At 40.7% G+C, this 26,548-nt stretch overlaps 1 protein-coding gene across 1 annotated transcript in view; it reads left to right on the forward strand.

The window, feature by feature from the left end:
• The first annotated feature begins 8,268 nt into the window (after positions 1 to 8,268).
• The window catches only part of PCP4 (Purkinje cell protein 4), a 65,855-nt gene continuing 47,575 nt past the window's right edge, over positions 8,269 to 26,548 (forward strand). Inside the window, exons 1-2 of the mRNA XM_083361468.1 lie at positions 8,269 to 8,345; positions 25,798 to 25,849. Coding sequence (XP_083217594.1) covers positions 8,337 to 8,345; positions 25,798 to 25,849 — 61 coding nt within the window. The 5' untranslated portion in view covers positions 8,269 to 8,336. The remainder of the gene's footprint in view (positions 8,346 to 25,797; positions 25,850 to 26,548) is intronic.

Consider the following 26,548-nt stretch of genomic DNA (forward strand, 5'->3'; position numbering starts at 1 on the left):
CTATGCTATCTGCATGGTAGTTTATCACATGGTGTATAGTGCAAATCCACTAATCTACCTAGCAAATCATAATTAAATCAGCAACATCTTATCGTGACGTGATAGTACAATCTGCCAAAGGGTCGAAAAGTAGAATCTGAATTTAAATTCTTTTCTGTTTTTGATTTTAATTCTGAATTTTTGAACTGTTCAGAGTTTACCCCCCAAAATACTGGCTAAATAATTAGACAGCAATAATTATCATACAGTATTTGCTGATTTTTTTTCTCCTTTCTAGGAATAAATTAGCCCGTAATTGCAACATGGTTTTTTTGTGTGTATTTCATTGTATCGCCCATCCCACTCCCTTCTTTCTCTAAGGGTTGGTTTTTTCCCCAAACAAAACCCTGACATTCACTCTGAAGTTAGTCTCCCACTCAATTTAAAACAGAGGAACTGAACAGATTTGTTATGATTAAGCAGTAAAATAGCATAATAGTTCTATTAGCTTCTCCAGTCAAATATAACAGATATAACAATTATTATTTTTCTCCTTCTTGAAAAATTGGCTTTATAAAACTGATATGTATCTATTGGGAGAATGATTGGCTATTGTTAAATCATCTGGTCTTAGTGGTTTATAAGTCCCCAAACATTACAGCTAAAAGTGGAGAGTCAATTCAGAGACACCAAGCAGAGATTAATTCGCACATGTTTTTTGGAGTGTGCATCTTCCTGCACAAAGAAAATGCTTACATTAAACACCTATTTTCTCATCAGCTGCTGTAGCCACTTTTCTACAAACTAGAAGATGTCCCCCCATGCCCCCCCGAATGGAGACGAAACGTTTACAGCCAAATCACAAAGCTCGGAGATCAAACCGACAGACTCAACTACCAACCTGTCTAATAGTCAAACTAATATTCAAACGCATCTCAACAAACTAGACTCTTGTATAAGCAAGAGCTGCACCAGATCACACCATGCCTCTCTCACATTATAAAAAAGTCATTTATTTATTTTTGCTGAAAGCTATATGCCTGTATAAGTTTTCTTCAAATACAATTACATCTGCATTTAGTAGGTCACCACCAAGTTATAAGAGGTGGTACAGAAAGGGACGTGGTGGCTCAGTGGGTTAGGACGCTGAGCTTGTCGATCAGAAGGTCGGCAGTTTGGCAGATCTAATCCCGAGTGCCGCGTAACAGAGTGAGCGCCTGTTACTCGTCCCAGCTTCTGCCAACCTAGCAGTTCGAAAGCACGTAAAAATGCAAGTAGAAAAATAGGGACCACTACGGTGGGAAGGTAACAGCGTTCCATGTGCCTTTGGTGTCTAGTCATGCTGGCCACATGACCACAGAGATGTCCTTGGACAAGCGCTGGCTCTTTGGCTTTGAAACAGAGATGAGCACTGGCCCCTCGAGTCGGAAATGACTAGCACACATGTGTGGGGAACCTTTACCTTTTACCTTACAGAAAGAGAACACTAGTATTTTTGGTGAATTAAATTCCGTATCCAAATAGAACTTAGTTCACACTGATTAGGTTGACCCACTATGGTAAATATAATTTCTTTAACCACATTTATTAAATAAACCTCAATTGTTCACAGATTAGCCTACTGCCATGTTTATTAACCAGGTTAGATTGAATGCAACACACTTGACTGAGTCCAAACAATGTGCTATTCTACAAACCATGGTTTTACAAAGCCCAGTAACTGGTTTTATACAATAAATTATAGCAAAATCAAATGAACTATTTTTTTTCCATATAGTATATAAACAAGGTTACTCAAATAGTCAAGGACACCACCTCTGAACAAACAGAATATCAATTTACTTGCTTTCCATGTCATGAACAATTTAGTCCAACATTTTCCAGATCCAGCACCATATAATTTACATTTGATTATCCCTCGAATGTCTGGGAGATGTTCAGTATTTGTATAGAAGACACCAGGAAATAGCCTGTAGGCTGGGTTGAGACATAACAGTCAGAAGATGGTGATCATGACCAGGCAGTTGAAACTCCAGTCCTTTTTTACACATAGCATACAAATGGCACAAATGTGGTAAAAAGGGCTGACTTTGATTATGTTGGTATAGCCACAACCTTACCTTTTTGGAACATTCCTCCAGAACACCGGAGGCCAGAAGACCACCCAGATAAAGCAGGAACAAGCATAAGGCTTGTCTAATGGAGTCACCAGGAACTGAGCTTGACTCAAAGTAGACATTACCTTTACCTAGATTTCCCTCAGAGCATGTATAATTTATATTTATAGTAAAGTTGGAATTAATATTTTATTAATTCCTATTTAATGTTGTGACTCTGGAGAGTTAATCAGGCTGTACAGATGTAAAAGTCTAGCCTTTAGAAATATATGCAGTCAGTTGTACATTTCTCCCAGTAAAGTTTTCTCACCGATTTAGGTTTTGCACATCCACTTCTTTGTCACAGCCTGCTCCTAGTTCATGACAAAATCATTCATGATCATAATATGTCCTCTTGGCATTAAAAGGCAACCCCCTTCTGCTTCAATAAATGCATGCACAAGTGTAGCTTAAAGTATCAGAACTGTGGAGATGAATACCTTCTAGCTATATGAGATTTTTTTGTCTGTATGCCAACAGAAAGCCAAGCCCACATATCATGTTATTTTTTTCCTGTTTGGGAATTAGAGAATTAACTGATCTGAATGCACTTTTAAAACAGGGACTATAAGAAAGGCTGGCACTTTTTAAAATATTAAGAGACACCTGAGGTGACTTTAGGCCAGCCACTCTTGCTCAGCCTTAGATTGATTAGTCAAAAAATGCCCATCTACCAACCTACATTAAACCAACATGGATCTATGTAGTGTACTCATCATGGCACAATACTATTCCTTTGTAATAAATTGACCATGGTTAGTTTCTCCTGATATGTCCCTAAACCCATTTCACAGTTTAGGTAGGATGTCATGGATACTTGTATAATTGAAACGCACAAGTAATGTTGAGCAAGGCAACATCAGATCAAAAGTAAACAGGTCAAGTAAAAATACAAATATGGAGGTAAGCAAGGAAGTCTGCCCTTAAAGAGAGAAATGCCTTGTCATTTTTTCACCAGCACCCTGACTCTGCACACATTTAATATATTGTGTTAAGATTTAAAAATGTGTTTAATTTAAAGAGTATCAGGGAGAAAAACAAACTTTTTTTTAACATTTTTATTTGACCCATGCCAATGGTAGCCACATCCAATGATGTTTATAAAACTGAAGCTCAGAATTGCATTCTCAGCTGAAGGGTGTTTCTCCTTATAAGGTTTTGCTATTGAGACAGATAAGCTCTGGAGAAAGAAAAACACTTATATTGTCTATGAAATATTGAGTAAGATATGGAATAGAGCACAAAATAATGAAGATGGAGGATATACAGTATAGACAATGGAGGAATACATTCGATAAACATTGAGTTTACCGTTACTATTAGCCAAGACAAAACTATATAGCTGGATCTATACATTGCTCTAAGTGTTGCTTCACTTAATTGTGGTTTATTGGATAAACCAAAATTTATTCAATATTCTAAACAAAAACCAAACAAGCAACATTATGGCTTAGTGTTATGCACAAGCTTTGCTATTGCCTAAGATTTATAGAACTGAAATATAGCTACATACCTAAAATAGGTGGGAAGAATTTCAACTCCTCCATCTCCTGCAAGTTCCCTTACAGGCGGTGGGAGACTCTTCCCATAGTCAAGCATGGTAGTGGAATGCATAAAGAGGGAGAATTGTAGGAAATCATGTCAACTGAGGAAAAAAAGAGATGTTTCCATGATCCATAAATGTATCACATATGCCAAATCTCAGTTGGCTTGGTAGCTAAATATATACAGGTTGGGTCCTTACGGTCCAACAACTCTCAGGAGCTTCAATCAGCAACCAGGATGAGAAATATTTAATTTAATTTAATTTAATTTAATTTATTGAGATTTATATACCGCCCTTCTCCCAAAGGGACTCAGGGCGGTTTACAGGGCATAAATATAAATAACAATATAAACATTACAAACATTAAAAAACAATTAAATCAGTGCCCAAGTTAAAACAAGAATAAAACAAGCCAATAAAAACCCATGTACCCCCATCAGGCTAGACCCGCTAGTTCAAATAAATGGGTCTTCAACCCGCGACGGAAGGATCGGAGGTCTGATGTCGTCCGGAGCTCCACCGGCAGTTGGTTCCACAAAGCCGGGGCACCCACAGAGAAGGCCCTCCCCCTGGGGGCCACCAGTCGACACTCCCTGACAGGAGGCACCCTGAGGAGGCCCTCTCTGTGGGCGCGCATAGGGCGGAGGGGAGTCGACGCCGGCAGCAGGTGGTCCTCGAGGTATCGCGGACCCATGCCATGTAGGGACTTAAAGATCATAACCAAAACCTTGAACCTTACCCGGAAGACAACCGGTAACCAATGTAGCTCACGGAGCAAAGGTGTAACATGGGAGTACCGGGAAACTCCCAAGACAACTCTCGCGGCCGCATTCTGTACCAGTTGGAGCCTCCGAGTAGTCTTCAAGGGAAGTCCCATGTAGAGAGCATTACAGTAGTCTAGGCGAGAGGTCACGAGCGCATGAGTAACCGTACATAAGGCCTCCCGGTCCAGATAGGGCCGCAACTGGCGCACCAGGCGAACCTGGGCAAAAGCCCCCCTAGTCACGGCCACTATGTGATCCTCCAAAGTGAGTCGTGAATCTAGGAGGACTCCCAAGTTGCGAGCCCTATCCACAGGGGGTAAAAGCTCACCCCCCATAGAAAGAGATGGAACATCCCAAATGTCCCGGGGAGACGGAATGCACAGCCACTCAGTCTTGTCAGGGTTGAGTTGAAGTCTGTTCCTCCCCATCCAGACCCGAACCGCCTCCAGGCAACGGGACATCACAGCGAGGGCATCACTGGGGTGGTTTGGGGTCGAAATAAAAAGTTGGGTATCATCAGCATATTGATGATACCCAACTCCAAAACCATGAATGATCTCACCCAGCGGTTTCATATAGATGTTGAACAGGAGAGGCGAGAGGACCGACCCCTGAGGAACTCCACAAGCGAGAGTCCTAGGGGTCGACCTCTGCCCCCCTGCCAACACCGACTGCGAGCGTCCCAGGAGATAGGAGGAGAACCACTGAAAAACCGTGCCTCCCACTCCCAATCCCCTGAGACGCTGCAGCAGGATACCATGGTCGATGGTATCGAAAGCCGCCGAGAGGTCTAATAGGACTAGGACAGAGGAATATCCCCTATCCCGAGCCCTCCAGAGATCATTCACCAGTGCGACCAATGCCGTCTCCGTGCTGTGCCCGGGCCTGAAGCCCGATTGGTAAGGGTCCAGATAATCCGCTTCATCCAGGACCAGAGGGAGCTGATGCGCCACCACACTCTCAACAACCTTCGCAAGAAAGCGAAGGTTGGAGACTGGACGAAAGTTGTTCAATACAGCTGGGTCCAAGGCAGGCTTCTTGAGGAGAGGTCTCACCACCGCCTCCTTCAAGACGGTGGGGAAATAACCCTCACTCAAAGAAGCAGATATAACCGCCTGGAGCCAGCCTCGTGTCCTCTCCCTAGCTGCATAAACCAGCCAAGAAGGGCACGGATCCAATAAACATGTGGTGGAACTCAGCTTCCCCATAATCCTGTCCACTTCATCAGGGGTCACAGAATCAAACTCCTCCCAGATAACATTGACAAGACCGCCCGTGTCCTGATCGCCAGACTCTGCCCAGCTGGAGTCCAAACCGGTCCGAATCCGAGCGATTTTATCCGACAGATGTTGACTAAACTCCTCGGCACGACCCTGCAAGGGATCCTCCCTCACCTCCTGATTAAGAAGGGAGCGAGTCACCCTAAACAAGGCGGCCGGGCGATTATCTGCGGACGCGATGAGGGTGGAGAAGTAATTACACCTCGCCTCCCTCATCGCAGCGAGATAAGACCTAATGTAGGTTCTTAACCGCAATCGGTCGGGTTCAGATCAGCTGGACCTCCAGCAGCTCTCTAGACCCCGTTTCCGACGCTTCATCTCCCGGAGCTCCGCGGAGAACCATGGAGCTCGCTGGGATCTGCGCCGGGTCAGGGGCCGCAAGGGTACAACCCGGTCGAGTGTCTCAGTGGCTGCCCTTTCCCAGGCTTCCACTAAGGCATCCGCCGAGCTGTGAGCAATGGAGGCAGGTGGGGACCCCAGCGCCGCTTGGAATCTATCAGGATCCATTAGGCGTCTGGGGCGGTACCATCTAGTTGGCTCCGTACCCCCACGGCGGGGGGTGGCAAAATGGAAGACCAGCCGCAGGAGGTGATGATCGGTCCATGACAGGGGCATAATAAATGGAAAGCCCCCACCAAGATCATCCAACCACCGTCCAGATAAAAAAATCAGGTCAAGGGTGTGGCCTCCCTCATGAGTTGGCTCAGAAATTACCTGCGTCAGGTCCATGGCCGTCATGGAAGCCATGAACTCCCGAGCAAGCTCAGATGAACCTCCCAGGGATGGTAGGTTGACGTCTCCCAAAACTATAAGTTTGGGGAACTCAACCACCAACCCCGAGAGGATATCGAGCAGCTCGGGCAGGGCTGCCGCTACGCGACTAGGCGAAATGTACACGAGCAGCAAGCCCAACTGCGCCCCAGAGCCAAATCTCATAAAGAGAGACTCACACCCGACTATCTGAGGAACGGTGGTCTCCCGCGGACATAAGGTCTCCCTAACAATCACCGCCACACCCCCACCCCTACCCTGAGCTCGAGGCTGGTGTAGCACCCGGAAGCCTGGTGGGCAAAGGTCAACCAAAGGGACCCCACCCTCTGGGCCCAACCAAGTCTCCGTGATGCAAGCCAGGTCCGCATGCTCACCCTCAACCAAATCCCTAACAAGGGGAGCTTTGTTAACCACGGACCTGGCATTCAGGTACACCAGCCGGAGCTCAGGAGGCTGCACATCATCGCTCCCGGAACCTCGGGGAAGAAGCAGAGGGTCGGAGCGCCCCACCGCTTGCAAATAGCGGAGACGGCGCTCCCGGTAACGATATGGCCCCCTGTCTATCCGCCTGCTGCCATTCCCCGTCGTGGGAATTGGTAACCCCACGACCCGCTCATGAGCTCCGGAGACAACGACCCCTCGTTCTCCCCCCGCGCGGTCGGACCCAAGTCTAGCCTGAACTATGGTTGATTGGCTGCCCCCCAAAGCCAGACAACCTCTATCTCCCACCCCCCTCCCCAACCCCATAAAATTTTTTGATAAAAACATAATCAGGGGCCTCTTACTAAATTTATGTTGACGGCCCCTGCCCCTGCCCAGCCATTGGGCTGATGTCTACAAAAGTGACCCATGGGGATTCAAGAGGTTGCAAGATATAGTGGAGAACTACATTGAAACCATATTTCAAAATATAATTATTTAGAGCTGTTACAAGTACTTCAGTTCTCAATTGAAAAGAGAATAGAAGAAATCAATATTTTGGTGACAGATATTCAATTTTTCCAAAATCTGTTTGGGATTGTTTTCCTAATCTGGTGCTCCCTCAATTTCCCCCCATGATTTATTCCAGCCAATCAGAGAACTGGTAGCAGGAATCCAGAAAGCTTAACTGGAATCCAGATAACCCAGCTGCTGGAGACTTGACAATTACTCAAGCATGTGAAATGCTAATTCTAAGTCTTTTTCTGGTAACAGATTTGATCACTGTGTTTGTGTACATGTGTGTTGTGCTTGGAAACAGTACAGTTGATACCCCCCCCTCTGGCTCTGACTTTGAATGTTTATTTTAGCAGACAGATAAGCTTCCGGCCAGGTTTTTCCCCCTCTCAGTTTCCAGTTCAGGATTTCTATTCAAACTGTTCATGTTCATGTTTTCTTTATACGAAATGAAGTATCACCAGCTGCACTTTGCAGATGTTCAAGGCACAGGAATTTCTCTTAGGGAAAACATGTAAAACTTGGGATGCATTTTGGCATGAGTTCTAATGAACTGGGTAACGTTCTGCTTCTATGATTCTCACGCATATGATTTCTATCAGTGAATAATAAGAGACTTCATCTTCCACCTTCCCAGTTCTCTTTTCCCAGCTCTGACATCTGCGTTCTGTGGCAGCTTCGAAGGGTGCAATTCTTATTCTGACCACAAGGTGGCCCTTTGAACTCTTTGATACACACCCGGGGCTTCAGCAGGTAAAAGCTCCTTATTGGTTTATTGGAAGCGTGATGCTTCCAAGCAACCCTTTTAAAGAGAAAAGCTAGAAACAGTGCAGAGTGCTCGTAGCCCAGCAGCTCTGCCTTGAGCAAGCGAGAATTGGCTAACTCTCATTTCAAACTCATCATCATGAGTGAGGTGAGTGAAGAAATCCTTTTAATTTAGGAGATGGGGAGAGAGGAAGAAATAGTTAGCTGACAAAGCATGAATTCGGTATGAGGCTAAACACAGAAAAATCAGGTTTGGAAGGCTTTAAGGTTGAGTTATGTTAATATGAGAAGAATGTATTGTTTGAAACCATTATTAAGGTTATGTGTGCATCTTCTTTTCTGACAGTGGGTTATGTACAGCTATTTAATATGCACTCTTTTAAAATCAGTAAGTAACCTTCACTAGTACATTAACCCTATACCAGTTTAACTATGAATAAACTCAGTGAAATGCCATAGAACTTTCTCTGATTAGATATGAATTGATGAAAACTTAAATAAATGCATTGCCTATGGGTTAGTCTTAGGAACTTCTGCAAACTCGGAAGCATCAATTCTGCAGCTTGTAAAAATTCACCGGGGGGGGGGATGTGACCTTTAGTTTCTTATTTTTAGGAAATACTTTAATGATGGCTCTCTAGGTATGTATCATGTTGAGGATATGAAAGAATGTATTTCGGTTCTTGTTCCGCATCCTTAAAATGTCAAATCAGACTGTTGCACAAAAGCTAGAAATCAGAGTGATTTGGGGGTAGGTCTGAAAATCATGCTGTTTGTCCCTGCTTCTCCACTGCTAACCTTATACTGCTTTCCAATGATAGAGTATCAGTAGCAATTGGGCTTTTAAAATGCAGAAAATTGTGACTGCCACCAGTCACATGAAATGGTTTTCTAGTATCAAGGCAGCCATAAGTAGCCCTTGATTGAAAATGTCAGGATAGCTGTACTAGTAGAATAATATTTCTCCTAAGTCTTCCTATTGGACAGGTGTTTCCATGTTATAGGAAAGGTCATTTTGAGCAAGAGCCTAACTTTTTTCCACCACATGCAATAAAATTGCCTCGCACAATATAAATGCAGAAGCAGGTGTTGTTATGGAATACCGTGATCTATTTTTTGAAGACTACATTCCATTTTGTCTAAAAAGAGAGGGTAGAATGAATGGTGGCGAGAAAGAAATATTGCTTTTTCAGTAGGCATAATCCTTTACTTTTTATGGAGCTCCGGCAGCATGTCCATCCCAGGGGACAGAGCTGCCCTAGGACTGAAGAAATTCCTCTTCTGGGTCGCCACAGGCTGATTGAGGACATAGTTAATAGTGCCATGTGATCAGATTGTTCAGTTTTGAACATGATGCATACAGCTGAATAAATAAACTTGAAAAGGTCAACGTTTTTGTTTAATTACATTAAACTGTCTTTTCTTATATATAGCAAATTAAATGGCTAATTGATCTGGCTCCATGTCCTTTTTTTGTTTTAAGTAAAAAAAGTTTCTTTTAAAACCATATTTGATTTATCCTGTTCACAGTTATAATCTGATTTTGTTCCTGGTGCCACCAACTGTTTGTAAAATTGTCATTCACAGTACAGCACTACAATATGCGTTTAGCTCATCTCAGATAAAATCTTTCTCCCCTTCAGTTCATCAGAAAGTGGAATTTCTCACACACCAAAAATAGCTCTGTAGCAAAAAAATAAGAAACTTAGATTGCTAAACTTGGAATGCTAAACTTAGGCTACATCAGCCATAGGGGAGACTGAACAAAAGCGCATCAAACTTTGCCAGTCATTCAACATCATTTAAAGACTGAATCAGTATTTACAAATCTTTTGTGCCAATGATACGTTTACATTATCCTATAGATATTTTGAAATCCAATGTTACTGTAATTCTGAAAAAAAGTTGTAAGAAAAATCCATCAGAGTATAAAACCACATCCTTTGGTAATTGTCTTTTATTCAAAAATGAAAAAAAGAAACCCATGTGAAGGAGAAATGGGGGGGGGAGAAGTTGTAAAAAAGAAAAAAAAGAAAAACAGTTTCAGAGATAATTACAATTATTTGAGCTTTCTGTGTGTACACATTTTGGATGATGCATTTGATAGAATATTAATTTGGTGAACTGACCTTTATTTTTGTTTTGTGTTCACTAGAAATTTGATATAATAGTATGATTATAAGAAATTTAAAGGACAGGATATATGCAGTTGAGTGGCTGTCCAGGAAATCAGAACTTGCTTTATTCTTTTTAATAATAACTATATAAAGCTAATACACACATCACATGCACACACACACAATTTTGCAAAGTATTAGAATTTTTCAAAGTCTCTGTACAATGCAGTGAGATTTTTATGTGTGTATATCTGTATACCAATAGATATCTGTATACCAATAGATATCTTTCACTGCTTGCTTTTTGCATATTTAGCACAGAGTCCTAAACGTAAGCCAAGGTAACATAAGAATGGAGTTAAGGCAGCTGGCTCAGTTCCATTGCCTCTACTGACATTATAGCTTAAAACTTCCATCAGCCTCTTTGTACCATCAGAAGGATAAATGTGGTAGAAGCTAAGAAAAAATAATAAATGCATACTAAGTCTTTGGATTAAACATAGGTATATAACAATAAATAACCAATCTGTCAATACACTTCTATTTTCATAACGACTGAATTTAATTTAAACCTCAAAATTACTTTAAAAAAACAGCAGAAAAAATAAATTAGTATTTTACAATATATTGACTCTATTTTAAAATATATTTTAAGATGAAAGAACCTCTCCACAACTCAAAACAATATAGGAGCCCTCTAAAGTCAACAGGGCTGAATCTAAAGCCAAAAGAGGGCCAATTAGTTAAGACCCTGTGATGCCCAAATTGTGAGTGGGATAACTTTCCTGACTGCACCACTTAGTCAATTGATCCTCGTGTGTGCACACAAGCTGTCCAACTCAATAGTGCCTTGGATGTATAGCTAGCTATAATTAGGACAAATGGGGTACTTGCCAGTTTGATAAAGAATTCTGCAGCTGACATAAGGTGGGTGGGGTGAGGGAAGGAAAACAGAGATTAAAGATCACTTAATAATTTGAGTTGGCATCCCTTTATTAGATGGGTGGGGACCTGCCAGTTGAGGAAAGGGAGCAAAAAGTATCTTATAGTTGTCACTTTGCCTACGCTTTCACTTGGGACAGGTTTACCCTTCCAAGTTTTGCTGATAGGACTATTTAAAAAGATAAGTAACCACATACATTTTTACAATTGCTTTGAGAATAGCTACATCAGCATAGTCATGAAATACTGTATCATTCCATTAATGGAGAAAGAAGGTTGTAGAGATACATTTTATACCTTTGGACAGCTTATTATTGCTATTGATGTGATAATTACAGTTGCAAATACTAATGCAAGGGTGCTAAAGAGAAAATATGTACTTGGTTGTGGGGAGAATAATTCACTAATGTTGATAATACTATTACATTGACATAAGAACCATTAAAATCACCCCCAAAACAAATATTTGCAAAATGCAGTCTGTTTTTAAAAATTATCCTGAAAATCTCCATTAACTTTGGACCTTATTGCCTCATTGAAGTTGGTCTTCTCTACTTCTGCCAATATTGTAATGTGATTCTTGTTGTCCATGGACTTTTCTGAACCTTTTGGTAAATATCTAAGAAAATGCTATTATGTATTGATAGGCAAAATCCAACCCCATCTAGTCTGATGTTTTCTCCTTCTGCAGCTTTTGGAAAAATACTACGATTCTTTTAGAGTTCTTCCATGTGCAAAGCTGTTTCCTCCATGAACTTTTGCAAATTTATCATGATTTCAAGGTGGGGACAAGGCAAAACAAAATCACCAACAGCGTGTGAAAGGCTGGCAGCTTAAGTTCTTAACCTTTTATAATAAAAGTTTCTGAACAAGCTTAATTATGAGGATTAAAAGGCTAAGGCTTCCCAGAGTTTATGCTGGCAATAAAGACTGTGAACACTGCCTAGAGTCATTTGTTAGAGCTTAGAAACAAATCTTATTCCTGTTGCTAGTTAGCCTCCTTGAAGTTAATAATTGCATTTACGTCCTCTGATAATCCTGTTTTATTTATTTATTAAATTTACATTATCGATAAGGCAACTCTTTTATTGATGCAACCACAAAGAGTTCATTGGTGGAGCCTTGGTGGAGCAGTGGGCTAATACCTCCTTAAGTAACACCAGCTGCCTGCAATTAGTGCAGGTTCGCATCCCACCAGGCTCAAGGTTGACTCAGCCTTCCATCCTTCCGAGGTAGGTAAAATGAGGACCCAGATTTTGGGGGGCAATAAGCTGACTTTGTAATAATGTCGCTTGGGGGGGGGGGTGAAAGCCCTAATAAGCAGGCATATACATAGAATGAAGGCTATTGCTAAGCACATTGATTTGTGCTTTAGATTGTAAGCCGCCCTGAGTCTTCGGAGAAGGGCGGAATATAAATGGGATTAAAATAAATAAAATAAAATTTATTAAACCACATTGTAAACCATGGTTTATAAGCTTAGCATGTTTACATAACCATGCTAAGGAAAAGACAAATAAGTGATGTTAAGGCTTAGTGTTACATGTGAACAAGTGTAGGAAAAAGAGACCAAGGAACTAGCAGGTGCAGAGGCCCTTTTAGTGACATATAATGTGAATGTTTTAATGTTCCCTTCATTCAACAATCAGGTTTTGAATTTTTATTCCAACAAATGTGTGTTCAGTGCATGCAAAATACAGTAGACAAAGCAATATTTTTCATTAGCTTCTACACAAGTTATCCAACTCCTTATTAACCTCCTTTTCACCCATTCTTTCTTTTTAAAAAAATCTCTCAATCTCCACTTGCTCTTAGTGAAATCTTAGTGAATGTTCCTATTTTATAACACCACAGTTTTGGATATATGATTTATTTCTGACAACTTTTTTTTTCCTGGAAATGAACCAAAGAATCCAATGTTGCTATGCTTGCAATTTGCAAAGCAGGGGAATATTGACCTTTAAAAAACAAAACAAAACAAAAAAACAGCTCTTGTATTCATTTCCTGTAGCTATAGCCATTAAAGACGAAAGGGAGAAAAGGAACAAGCAATGAATGAATCTATTACTAAGGCAAATATCTCTAGGAGTGATATTAATGCATGTTTTTCAAAAATCTAGTACTGTATTGTTTATCTCATAGATTTTGCACAAGGCTAATAATCTCACAGAGACGGGAAGCCAAATTTGTTTCTTTATTTAAGGCGTGGAATGTTGGTCCGTGGTGTTTTGTTTTAATTTTGATGAGCAGAATTTTCTTGGAACAGACTTGTAGAATGAACCATCCATTCATGCAGTTCAAAGGCAGAAATTCATTCATATGGGATTTTCTTCTCTTGTTTCGATACACATCCTTAACAAATTTTATTTTCAAGATATTGGCTCATAGGATCAGAGTCTGAATCCGATCAGATGCAACAAGGTCTATGCTACTAGCTGGGATCTTATCCATAGCCACAGGATTCTGCTAAATCCATATTCTAAGAAGAAGCCCACTGCTGAGCTTTAGACTGTCCTTCATTTCTTGCAACTTGCCTCTTTGGGTATGTGAGTTCTCCTCAGCTACTTTTCTCTGTGATTATGCAGACTGGATCCAGATAAATTAGCAAGGAAAGAGGCAGCCACCATTAGTAAGCAGAAAGTTAGTTTAGTTCCAGGACATGCAGGTAGTCTGTCTTTCTGAACATGATTGCATTGAGTAAGTAATTAAAATAGTAATGGATTGCTTAGTGTGCCCAGTGGGTTTAAAAATATCACTCAACTACTCATTTTTGTAATGTAGAATACCGGAAGCTAAGTAAAACTAAAATTCAGCAGTGGCATATAAAGTGGCAGCGATTAATATTGATCCCTTTGGTGCTTGCATTGAGAAGAATAGATTATTGCAATGGGCTGAAGCTCTTGCGACTCCAAACCAGCATAATTTAAGATTAAAAAAAAAGAAATGATGCTTTAATCAACTAAATGCACGTAACACACAGGGAAGCAAATATGCCGTAAGTAAGGACTTCTAGCCTTAGTTAAAAGGCTTATTCATTTACGTATTTCAATTCTGTTGTAACAACACATAGGCTACTCTTCAAAACAGAGAGTAGGCATCCACCCGCATGAATGCCTGCTATGGCCTTGCCCATTTGGCTTTGTTAACCCATTTAGTGTATTATTCAATGTTCCCCAAAATATTAAGTGAAACCCCCGTCTCCCCAAATATTTGCTTCTTTCTGCCTTAAATAGTGCTTTATTTATTATACCACCTATCAGTGACTGAGTACTTATAAATAAAAAAAACCTATAAAACCCTTACAAAAATATGCATGACAGGGAGAATTCTCTCAAGCCACCAGCCACTCTTGCAGGTTGACAGAACCAGATCCTCATATCAATTGACAGAACCAGGTCTTAACACTCTTCTAGAAAGCCAGAAGAGTGAGGACCAACCTCACCTCAGGGAGCAAGGTGTTCTGTTGGGCACAGGCAACAGCAGAGAAGGTTCTTTTCCTAGACCCGGTCAGTTGGATCCTTTTAACCAACAAGATCCGTGATATATCCTCCCTGCCTGATCAGGTGAGGCTTGACGTAATTGGGACGAGACAATTCCTCAGGTAACCTGGATCCATGTCATGAAGGGCTTTTAACTTCTGGTCTCTTGTTTGCTGGCCTTCTTTTGCCTACATGGTAATGCCGTTCTCTATACTACAAAACAGCTACTAGCCAGAAAACAGGACAGCAAAGAGAGTCAGGGCATCATCATTATTATTTTTTTTAATTCCATTTATATCCCGCCCTTCTCCGAAGACTCAGGGCGGCTTACAAGCTTAGCAGTAGCCTTCATTCTATGTATATGCCTGCTTATTAGGGCTTTCACACACACACCCAAGCGGCATTATTACAAAGTCAGCTTAATTGCCCCCAACAATCTGGGTCCTCATTTTACCTACCTTGGAAGGATGGAAGGCTGAGTCAACCTTGAGCCTGGTGGGATGCGAACCTTTTCCACTGCTAGTGAAGCAAGGCTCTGAGCACATGGTACGTTACTTAAGCTGATGCCCTCCAGACATTTTTTAAAAAATTATGCGCCTTGTCCTTAGCCAGCAAGCTCATTTGCAATGGTGACTAGGACGATGGAAATTGCATTGTAAACCCTTGGAGGGTACAGTCTTTGGGAACTGTTCTCAAGCAACTTCTCAAAACATCAAGAAAATTAGACAATATATTAAGCAAGTTATGTGCATTTCAATTTATTTCCTATATGCTACCTTTTTCCCTCCTCTTCCCCTCCCCAGTTTTATTGATATTAAATGCTATTTGAACAAGTTCTGACATACTGAAGGGATGGATCTTGCCCCTATTCTTCTGGCTAATAAGAATGTTCTGAAAATCTATACATAATAAATTGGCTAAGATCCAGGTTATTAACATTGTGAATACATGTAAACTTATACACGCAGATGGTGCTTGAAATAAAAGTGGCCCCATTTGTGAAAGATGCTGTAATTTTATCATGCCTGAGGGCATTTGAGTTTCATTGCCCTGAATATCCAGCAGTCACCTAGGTAACAAGGGATGCATTTGTAATGTTTTATAGTTTCCAAAATTGCCATCCCTATTCCTCCTGCAATATAGCCTTCACAAACTGTGAATAAAATGTAGGATTACACTTCCTCTGCCACACAAGTAATAATCCATCAGATACTTTTGCACAAAGCACGCAATCTATCTCCTGTTATAATAAGAGAAGCATTTTCAAAACAGTAAAGAATGAATGAAGCAGGATGCTATTCAAAAGCCGTTCCCCCAGTCCTGGCTTAAACTGACCTTTATCCATCCAGTAGACATAAAGGTTACTTTCCTTATCCCTATCCTGTTGGTATTGCACCTCTTCTGGGGCCCCATCATATGATGTTTTATTGTTCCGGAGGTGCACTATTGGAAAGGGGTCTCTGCCACTCTCTTTCAGCACCTCCCTATCTACCAATCAGGGCACTGCAGCAGAAAGGGGGAGGGTCTCACTTCAGAATCTGCCTTCTCTAGACGCATCTGTCTGCCTCTCCTCCCACATCTCACAGGGCCATCCCCCAAGTTAAAATAATGTGAAACGAAGAACTATGGAAGACATCAGTGCAGAAACAACCTTATCAAGGAGAGAGCCATGGTTGTGTTGCTTAGTTTGGCTTTGCGAATTAGGAAAACTGACACTGAAGCTGCTGAGAACAGTAGGCAACTAGTGGACCCTTGACGACTGCAATTTCCTTGCCACATGTATTTCTTTTCTACTGGCATATAATCTATTTCAGCGAGCTAACTTTAGTTAGAATAACAGTTTTTCATTCTGATCCGGAGTTCTATGAAGTTTTTCCAAAATGCCACTAAACAATGAAAGGCAAATGCTCTGTGCAATTACGCTCTTTTTATATCCCTGCAGTAGCAGGAAAGCAGATTTAAAATGCACCCTTCCTCCCACCATTTTCCTTATATAAGGACTTTCTGGTACCATAAGTTCTGTAACCCCAGCTGTATCTCCCATCTCTCTAGCTATCTTCAGCACAAATGAAGGACTGTTAATGGAATACACAGCTTAAGGGACATGGACTCACCACAGTGTAATACCTGGTGGTGACAACAATCCCTCTCAGTTGGCTGCAGCTCTTGGTATTTTTGAAACAAAGGTGTTCATTTCTCTGCAATGACAGGTATTCAGAACTTTAGATTCCTCTTTGAGGCCCAGTGCCTTTGGAATGGCAGATTCCAAAATTTGCTGAAAATAAGATGTTGAGTAAAGTTAGCAACCACCACTGCAAAACTATGACCACAACGAGCAGTCCTTCTATTCTCTTTCAGGTCATCATTTTCTCTAATAAAGGTGTGGAATTAATATGAAATCATTTGTTGGGGACAAGTGTTTGCCATTAATTAATAAACAGTAGTGTTCTGAAAGACAGCTTTTAACTAAATAACAGCTAGATTTGCTGCCTGGAAAATTTAATTATCTTCTAATCTCACTTTCCTCTCTGTTTATAGCTCAAATCTTCTCCTTAAAAACAAAAAGCAAAACTCTTCTTCCACTGAAGGATCATTTCTATTCTAATGCCTGTCTTTTTCCCTTCCTCTATACCTTTCTCAGTACTCACTGTGAATCTGTCAGCTGAGTTCATTGCACAATCCCCACAGCAGGTTTTGAATTTTCCCTTATACTTCAGCATCTCTTTTTACCAGGCTTTGCAGACAGGCTTTGTGCAGAGGCCTATGATGTGATCAGTTTAGTTCTGGGGTTGTATTTTACCATTTTATAATCATTATTCACTGGCTCCAAATGTTAGGTGTTGGACAGAATATAATTATTATTCAACAAGAATTACACTGCTAGTCATTCTGATTTGGGGATTAATCTCAAAATTAATTTTCAGCACTTTATCCTTTGTTGTCCAGTGCACCCCCCAAAAAAAATTTCTTGCTGTGTTCAGAACACTTTCCCAACCAACATGCTGGCTGGGGAGCCCTGGGATTTGAAATCCACACATCTTAAAGTTGCCTAGGCTGAAAAACAATGCCCTAGAGCCTTGGGTGTGCCCAGAACCTTTCCCAGATCTGTACTGAATTGTAATTTTTGGAGAAACGGAAAGGGAAAAGTATTAAATATACGAGGGATATTGCTACTAACTGCACTTAGCTGAATCCCTTAAGATAGCCTCTTCCAATACTTTTTCTTTTAGGGTCTAAAAAAAAAATCCACTTCCTGCTGCCTTTAACACTGAGACGTGTCCTACTTCTGATATAAATTTGCCTGTTTAATGAAAGCCGTACCCCAGCATGAGATATTTGGAAGCATAACATTTATAGCAGGTACAAGCTCCATGCTACAACACAAGATCCTCTCTGTTTGGAGGACCTGATGTGATTGTGAGAACGCCTATCTGGGCCTTGCCACCCTTTTCAAAACTTCTACTAGGTGCTTCTTAGAAAGCACTAATAGCTGCAGCTGTTGTGCTGCTGCCAGAATTTTACAACTGGTGAAGCTTGCTGAAAAGAACTCCCTTACAAGGATTTAGCCAAGCCTTCCAGGATGGCTTCAACTGCATTTCTCTGGAATCTGTACTGGAAAATTGTAATGAGCTCATTTGGCAAAGAACCTAATTTTTCTCTGCCCGGTTGTCTTCGACTCTTTCCTCACTCCTTCTCTGTTTATAATTGTTGTGAAAGCTGCTACACGACTGAGTTTAGCTGGCCTTTCTCTCCTTTGTTCTTCTGTTGTCTATCTCTTTGTCAGCTTTAGTTAGCTCACCTCCCTTTACTACTTTCTCCTTCCTCTCTGTCTTTTATCTGCCTCATGTTTTTTGGAGGTGTCTTGAGACCAAGCTCAGTTTGCATAGAGAAAGGGGTACACATTCTCCACCTTCTTCTAGCTTCCTCAGAAAGCGAGAGAGTTTGGAATACTCTGCCATATTAAGTTGGGTAAAACTGATGCCTTAATCGACCCCTTAAACTGTTTTTCTTGATTATTCAGCTAATTTTATATTTGGGCATATAATTCATATTTCACTGGTCTCCTACAGGGATTTGTTTGTTTTTAGATATCTCAATATTACCACCTCTTGTAGAACAGAAAGGCCCAACAGACAGATAATACCTTCTCTCATTTTTACATCAGTAAACAAGGCAGCTAAATGCACAGAAATCAATCAAAGAGTGGAAGTAATTTCCCTATTCACAGAACTGCATAGGATTCCAAGTATACTGTACATCAGGGGTCCTCAACCTTGGCAACTTTAAGACCTGTGGACTTCAACTCCCATAATTCCCCAGCCAAGCACCAGATTTTATGGTGATGTGAAAATTCTGAATTTTGAATACCACACTTAAGTAAAAATGTAGATGTACACATTATTTTAATCAAACATCACTAAAGTCTTGCTCATGTTTAGGACGCATATACCGGTATATGGAAAAACATATCAAACCTCACTCTGTTCTTAACAATTATATATTAACTTTGGGCTCTCAGATAAAAAAATATGCATGATGAAAAATGTATTTATGTGAACAGCAACTCTCACAAACAGGGTTTTCTTGCTTCCTTTTTTATTTCTTGTATTCCTTGCTTTTGTAATCCAACAAGTCCTCAAGGCAGTGAACAAAAATTTAAAAAGCAAAGCATCTAAAAGTTAAAAGGATAAACTAAAAGACAAAACTAAACAATTAAAACCCTGGCAAAAGAGATGCATTGTTATACATTTTGAAATGCTAAAAGAGTGGAAGGAAAAGTGCTCCATAGGTTAGCTCTCCTATTGCCTTAACAGCTAGGCAGGTTCACAGTGGGACAGGAAGTCCTTTAGACAGGAAGATCACAAACTACAAAGGGTTACATTTGATATTGTAGTATCCCTGCTACTTAGGAGTAAAATTCCCTCTTCACACAACAGCCCAAAGGCAACTGTCCCTTACAATATTTGAAGGAGGGCTAGTATTGTAGTATTTTGATACCACAGGCAGTGCCATAAGCAGTGTGACAGTCTAGTCTAGTGAAAAAAGGACTAGGGGAGATATGATAGCAATGCTCCAGTATTTGAAGAGCTGCCACAAAGAAGAAGGGGTCAACCTATTTTTCAAAGCACCAGAAGGCAAGACAAGAAACAATGGATGGAGAGGAAAAATGAAATGAGAGAAGCAACCTAAAACTAAGGAGAAGTTTCCTAACAGTGAGAACAATTAACCAGTGGAACAGTTTGCCTTCAGAAGTTGCGAGTGTCCCCTCATTAGAAGTTCGTTCTCCTACTCATGCAGGAAGTTGGACTAGTTCACGGGTTGGCAACCCGCGGCTCCGGAGCCGCATGCGACTCTTTGAGTCGTCTCCTGCGGCTCCCAGCCGCCCAGTGCGCGCGCACCTCTTTGAACGGGCAGTGGTGCACGCGCACCTCTCCAAATGGAGAGTGGCACCGCCCGTTTGGAGAGGTGCGTGCGCACCTCTCCGAACGGGCGGAGGTGCGCGCGCACCTCCCCAAACCTTTGGAGAGGTGCGCGCGCACCACCGCGCGAATGGGCAGTGGCGCTGCTTCTTGGGAAAGCTGCTGCGGCCCGTCTGCAAAGCTGCCAAAAGCGGCAGCTTTGCAGACGGTCCGCGGCAGCTTTCCCAAGAAGCGGCGCCGCTGCCCGTTTGCGCGGAGGTATGCACGCACCTCTCCAAAGGTTTTGGGAGGTGCGCGTGCACCTACGGTCGTTCGGAGAGGTGCGCGTGCACCTCTCAGAATGGGCAGCAGCGCCGCTTCTTGGGAAAGCTGCCGCGGCCCGTCTGCAAAGCTGCCGCTTTCACTGCCACTCCCACTGACCTCATTTTTCTCCTGTTATGCATAACTCATAACTTGGTAACTTCTAATTTAGATTACTACAGCACACTCTACTTGGGGCTGCTCTTGAAGGCCACCAGGAATTTATAGCTGTTTCAGAATACAGCAGCACACATGATGTTGAGTGTTTTTAGGTTTGCCCTTGTTACATATCTGTTGTGCAAGCCACACTGGTTCCCAGTTTTCTTCCAGGTGCAATTTAAGGTGCTAGATGGCATGGGACCATTTGTCTCATGCAGTTGGTGTTGGCACAATTCAAGTCCTTTCCCTTAAACATTACCACTTTGTGTGTCTATGGAAGTGTGATTTTTTTTTCCCATTGCAGTCCCTACCCTATGGAACATCCTCCCCCTGAGACCTTGAACTCTGACAGACCCCTGCCCTTTTATCATTCCGGAGAGCACTTAAAACCTGGCTCTTCCTCCAGGCATTGGGGTAGGACAAGATCAGGGTGGGGATGAGAATGTGGGGGCATCAGAGAAGTATGGCTGCGGTGCCAAGTTTTTGTGTTTTTACTTTTATCGCTGTTTTATACTGTTTATATAGTTTTATTAGTTGTAAGCTGCTCAGAGTTGTTCACGTTTTATTTTTGCAAGCCTGCATAAGACCTTTATCAGACTACAAAACATGTGAATTTTATGTTTGCCTTTTCCTATCCATTTTAAGCAATACCATTTTTGGAAGTTGCCTTGCAAATATAAATCATGCGTCCTGATTTTCAGAGGCATCCAAAAATAGGTTGACTGTAATTGAATTAAAATGAAAGTAAATTAAGGGTGACATACAGTACTTGGATTACCCAGTGCAGCCCTAGCAATCTAACTAAATTGTTTAAAATCAATATCTAGGCTCGTGCAGGAAAAAAGGGATAACTGCATCAAATACTGCAGAAATATACTACAGAATACTGCCACCCTGGTTCACAAAGCAGTCCCTGAAAAATTAGTGTCTTCATTCAAAATTTACTAAAAATATGAAGTCAATTCTGAATGGCTTCACATACCATATATCCATTTTGCTTTCTTTTGCATTCCTTTAAAAAAATCTCCATATCTTCCCAGGCCATTTGGATGAAATTTGTTAATTGTTATAAGTTCTTATTAAAAATAAACTAAATTCAGCTCAGACAACATAGAGTGGACCTCAATATATCTCCCTGCAATATGGCAGAGGAGCCTGTCAGAAAATTAGAGGTGGCAGTAATCCAAATTTAGGAGTGAATTCCACATAAATATTGACTGATTCAAACTCAGGCTCTTAAGCATAATATACTCATGCCCTCTGCATGGATCAATAAATCTGTCAGTTCCATGTTCTCATGGTCTTCACTTTGGTTTAAATGTGAAGTACCTTCTGCTTATTTATGAAAAAATGCACATGTCATCTCTGTTCCTCCTCCTTCTTCATGAAAAAACCTCACTCTTAAAGATTTTCCATCACCCACATCTCTCCCTTGAAATATGGGGAGAATTACTCCCATAGCCTTCCACATTTCCTCTGTTGATACTGGGATTCAGTGCTAGGTTAACCTATAACATCTTCCCTGTTGATGGGCAATGAGGATGGGAAGACAACATCTTCTTGTTCTTTGTATTATTCCTGCCGTATTGTGGGGTCCGCAATTTTGTATTTCGCCTGCCACTTCACCTGGTCTGCAGCATCTCGCATGTCTGCATCTCAAGTGTTGTTTTAGGTTCAATGCATAATTATGACATTAAAATCTAGCCAGCTTGTCACAAAGTCTGATGCCTACCCTTATACTTTCTCATCCAGGCTTGGGACTGGCAATGATGGAGTTGATGGGATGATAAAATGGGAGCAGATATTCCCCTTCCTCTTTCAGAGAAGATAATAAGAAAAATCCTTCTACCAGGACAACTGTTGCCCTATTGAAGGATCATGGCCCTGGGTAGCAGCTCCCTGAGATACAGTGCCCATTCTTCCTGAAAAATAAAAATAAAGGTAGAATAGGGAAGTGAAATCTTGTAACCAATGTTTTTCAGCCTTGCAGCTATTTCCAAATTATGCTGATAGCATTATTTGGGGCATTTCTTCCCTAAAATAAAGACTCCAAAGGGTGTGCTGGAAAAGCTTCTGCAAGACAACCAGTGTTGTCTTTTTAATCCCTTTTAATTCTGCCCCACCTATCCAACAACAACAAAGTCATTTGAGCACCCTCTAAGGTCAAATAAAAATAATAACAACAGCAGCAATTTTCCTTGGCATTAAACAAATGGCAAATAGGATAGGAAAGATAGAAATAGACGAAAAGAATTAATAGAGATAGTTTAAGGCTTTTTAGTTTAGAAAAAGAATTTCAACTTTTTCAGAGCTAGCAATGGAATTGTGACATTTCTGGAAACATAAGGTTTATGTGACATAATTCTCAAGATAATGCATATCATTCACTTTGGTTTATATTATACCTTTGGCTTGTATTATGCTTTTTTCACTTTCCCTTTTTATAATGACAGATTTAAAATGAATTTGGTTTTCTGTGCAGTTTTAATGATGTCTCTTTGATGTTTTGCAAAACCAGTAACTTAAAAATTTATATGGCCCCAAGCAGCCATAAACTGCATTTCTTCCTAAGCTTCATAACAACAACATTGTTTATCTTTTTAATGTATAATCATTGTGTTTTTATATTCATGTTAATTGTAGCTGAGATAGCTCATCAGCAAGAGGTGGTGAAAGAAATTATTCAGAAGTCTTTACCATGACTAATGGTATTTGCTTTGTGCAACTTGATGGCTTCTAGATGTGTGGGACTATAACTCCCATGAACTCTATTGACTACAAAAAATAGGAATTATGGGACAAGGTGTCCAACACATATGGAATTCATCTGCTTGGAGAAGACTCTAGCATCATTTTAGTGTGCTTACTTGATGTATTCTCAGTTTTCAACCATTTCTTAAAAATAAAGTGAATCATTAAAACATACAATTTGTTAGAAGCTGATGGAGGAAATTAGTAGACTACTTCTGACTTTGAAATGGACCAGATTGTTTTCCACTAATTAGCAAATAGCTTGTTCATTGCAAGGCCAGTTTGAATTTGCTCTGGCCCTTACCCATAGGTGTCTGCACACTCTAGATGCCTTTCACACTGAGTCAACTTTGGGTTGGACATCCCCAGGTTTAGTCATAACGGCAATTTTGTCAGCAAACCAGAACCCTATAGTGGAACTGGATATAAACTGCTTAAACAAAATATGGAAAAGATGATTTACTTTCCTCTCATAAAGGACATGGCTTAGTAAGTCCCTTTGCAGAAAATAATTGAGGATACTATGTGTATGTGACATGGCTTAGTACAGGGGTGTCAAACTGCCAGCCCACGGGCTGGATGCATCATAGCAAAAGCACACCCACCCCATTGCTGGCAATGGCAAAAAAGTCGCGATACGTCGCAACACATCACGTGACATTGCGAGTTTGACATCACTGCTTTAAAACATCTCCTTATATCCTGAAGAAGTGACTCTAATAGAAGGAATATTAACTCTACTCAAGGCCATCAGGATGTTGATTTATATTTTAAAAATGTCTTCCCTACATTCTTTTTACCCACTAGTCATAATCAGACATTCAATATGCAGGAGTCTCAAAGGCAATTTATGATAGTTATTGACTAGATAGACCCAGATAAAAATAATAAAGAATCTTGTGTCACTTTAAAAACTTACATATTTATTATAACATTAGTTTCCATGGTCTAGGACAGGCATATCAAACTGCCGGCCCACGTGCCAGATGCATCATCCCAATATCGCGCCCTCCCCATTGCTGGCAATGGGAACAAAGTCACGATACGTCACGCGACATCACATGACGTCATGAGTTTGAGATGCCTGGTCTAGGAGCTTGAGGCAAGTGGTCCTGAACTGGAGGGAGAAACATTCATTAAGATTTAAACATTTATTTTTAACTACATGTTTGTATTGCTGGTCTCCAAGACATTCAGGCAGCATCCATTGCTTTCTCCTCTCTTCACTGAATCTTCACACCATCCCTTATGGAGGGATCTAAAGTCAATGAATAGTGCTGTAGTTGGGGGAATCTGACTCTTTCCAATATTAGCCCAAACACTCTCATTACTTCACAATTGACTCTCTGCAAAACTATTGCAACAGCAGTGTCACTGTTGAAAGTCTTAGATGCAGGTGGCCTCTGAACTGAAAGAAAATGGTTGCATTAGTAATTGCTGATTATCTTCAGCAACACATTGTTGTAGAAATATTGCTCATTTAAACTAGCTCCCTTCAGTTTTGATTGAAAAGTTCCTATACTTTTATTGCAATACCATTCTCTTGTTTTGGTTTTCCCTTCAATTGTTGAAACATGAAATAATTTTTCATGCTAATCAGCAGATCAACCTATTTTCTCCTATGCACTGATCCAATAAAAATTTGTGGAGGACAGGGGGTTAGACATGTCAGAAAGGGTACTGAATTCATTTCTGCAGGCCCAGTTCAGAAAGCTACTGAATAGCAAGGGATGATTTGCACTGTGAGCTACCTCTGATCAAGACAGTGTCCTCTTTCAGTCAGTTCTTTTCATGATTCACACCGGAACAAGAAAGATTCAGTGAAAATATTGATACAGTATGTAGCTACAGTGAAAAGGCAGAAACTCATATTGGTGTCAGGGAATTATTAGGCAAGGAGTCAAAATTAATTTTGCCAGATGAATATGATGGAATACAACACAGGGAGGTAGGAAATAGCTTTCTATCTCATAATCTTTGAATGTGAGTCCATCCAAGAAAGCTAAATAGTTTGAGTTTCAGCCAGATGTACGAAAATAATTTTTCACACAATGTATAGTTATGGAATTCTTTAACAGAAAAGGTAATGGTGGCGATCAACTTAAATGGCTTTCAGATGAATTAAACAAATTTTAGAAATAAATATATCATGAAGCCTTGTATTATTTCCTACATTGAAAGGTCAAATTAAGGCTCAGAGTAGCAATTGCTAGAGAGCATTAGAATTTGATTGGCAGCCATGGGAACAAAGGCCAAAGAATTTGAAACAGAGAAATCTTCACAGAAAGAGAAGAATTTTCAGACCATAACCACACTACACTGATGCTGAGCATGAATAGAAATAGGTACTAGGTTCACAACAATGTATTTTTTTCTAATATAACTTATAACAAACTGCTAATGAATATTCTTTTCCTCCTTTTCTTTCTCAGAGACAAGGTGCTGGAGCAACAAATGGAAAAGGCAAGGCCCCTGATGAAAATGGTAAGAATAGTTGGATTATGTTCCACTGCACTGGCTCTTGCAGATAACCCTAAACACAGAACTAATTGCCATCGGACACTAGTCAAACCACCTTCCCAGCAAATCTGCTTAAAACAGCAGGCTTTGTCAAAACTCCTCTCACAAATTAAAAAATAATTAACTGGTTCTGAGTCAGCCTTGCTTTAAAGACATCTTGAATTCTTGATAGTCTTCTTTTTTAATATATAAATGATTCATAGAAGATGAAATTTTTGCTTGCTCAATCTAAAGATGTGACATGTGGTTTTTAGAATTTAATTTTGCCTTTTTAGCATTCCATTTCTTTCTCCATGTATCTTCATTTATTTCGCCTTCCTTCACACACGCTGGAGATCTATTACATGCATGTTCCAGAGAGGCTTTGGCCTGGCCTATTTCCTGAATTATGAAGCAGTTATGATGGGGCAAAAGTGCACCTAAATAACTCTTCCTCTGTGTTATCCAGAAAGTCCTGTTCTGCAAGTTTAGGCATCAAGTGTGTGATTCTGAAGACAGAATTATCTTCGTGGAGATGGCTCTTGCATTCCATTGCTTCTCTAAGCATGTTAAACAGCAGGCTGCTGTGAAAAAGAGCTGCAGTGATGGCCAGCTGGAAAACATCATGGCTTCAGCTGTTTTTACCTGCGAATCCTTTTTATTCTCATGAAGATCCAAGGATTT

Source organism: Vipera ursinii (genome assembly GCF_947247035.1).
Source record: "Vipera ursinii genome assembly, chromosome: 4".
In the NCBI taxonomy this organism is placed as follows: Eukaryota; Metazoa; Chordata; class Lepidosauria; order Squamata; family Viperidae; genus Vipera; species Vipera ursinii.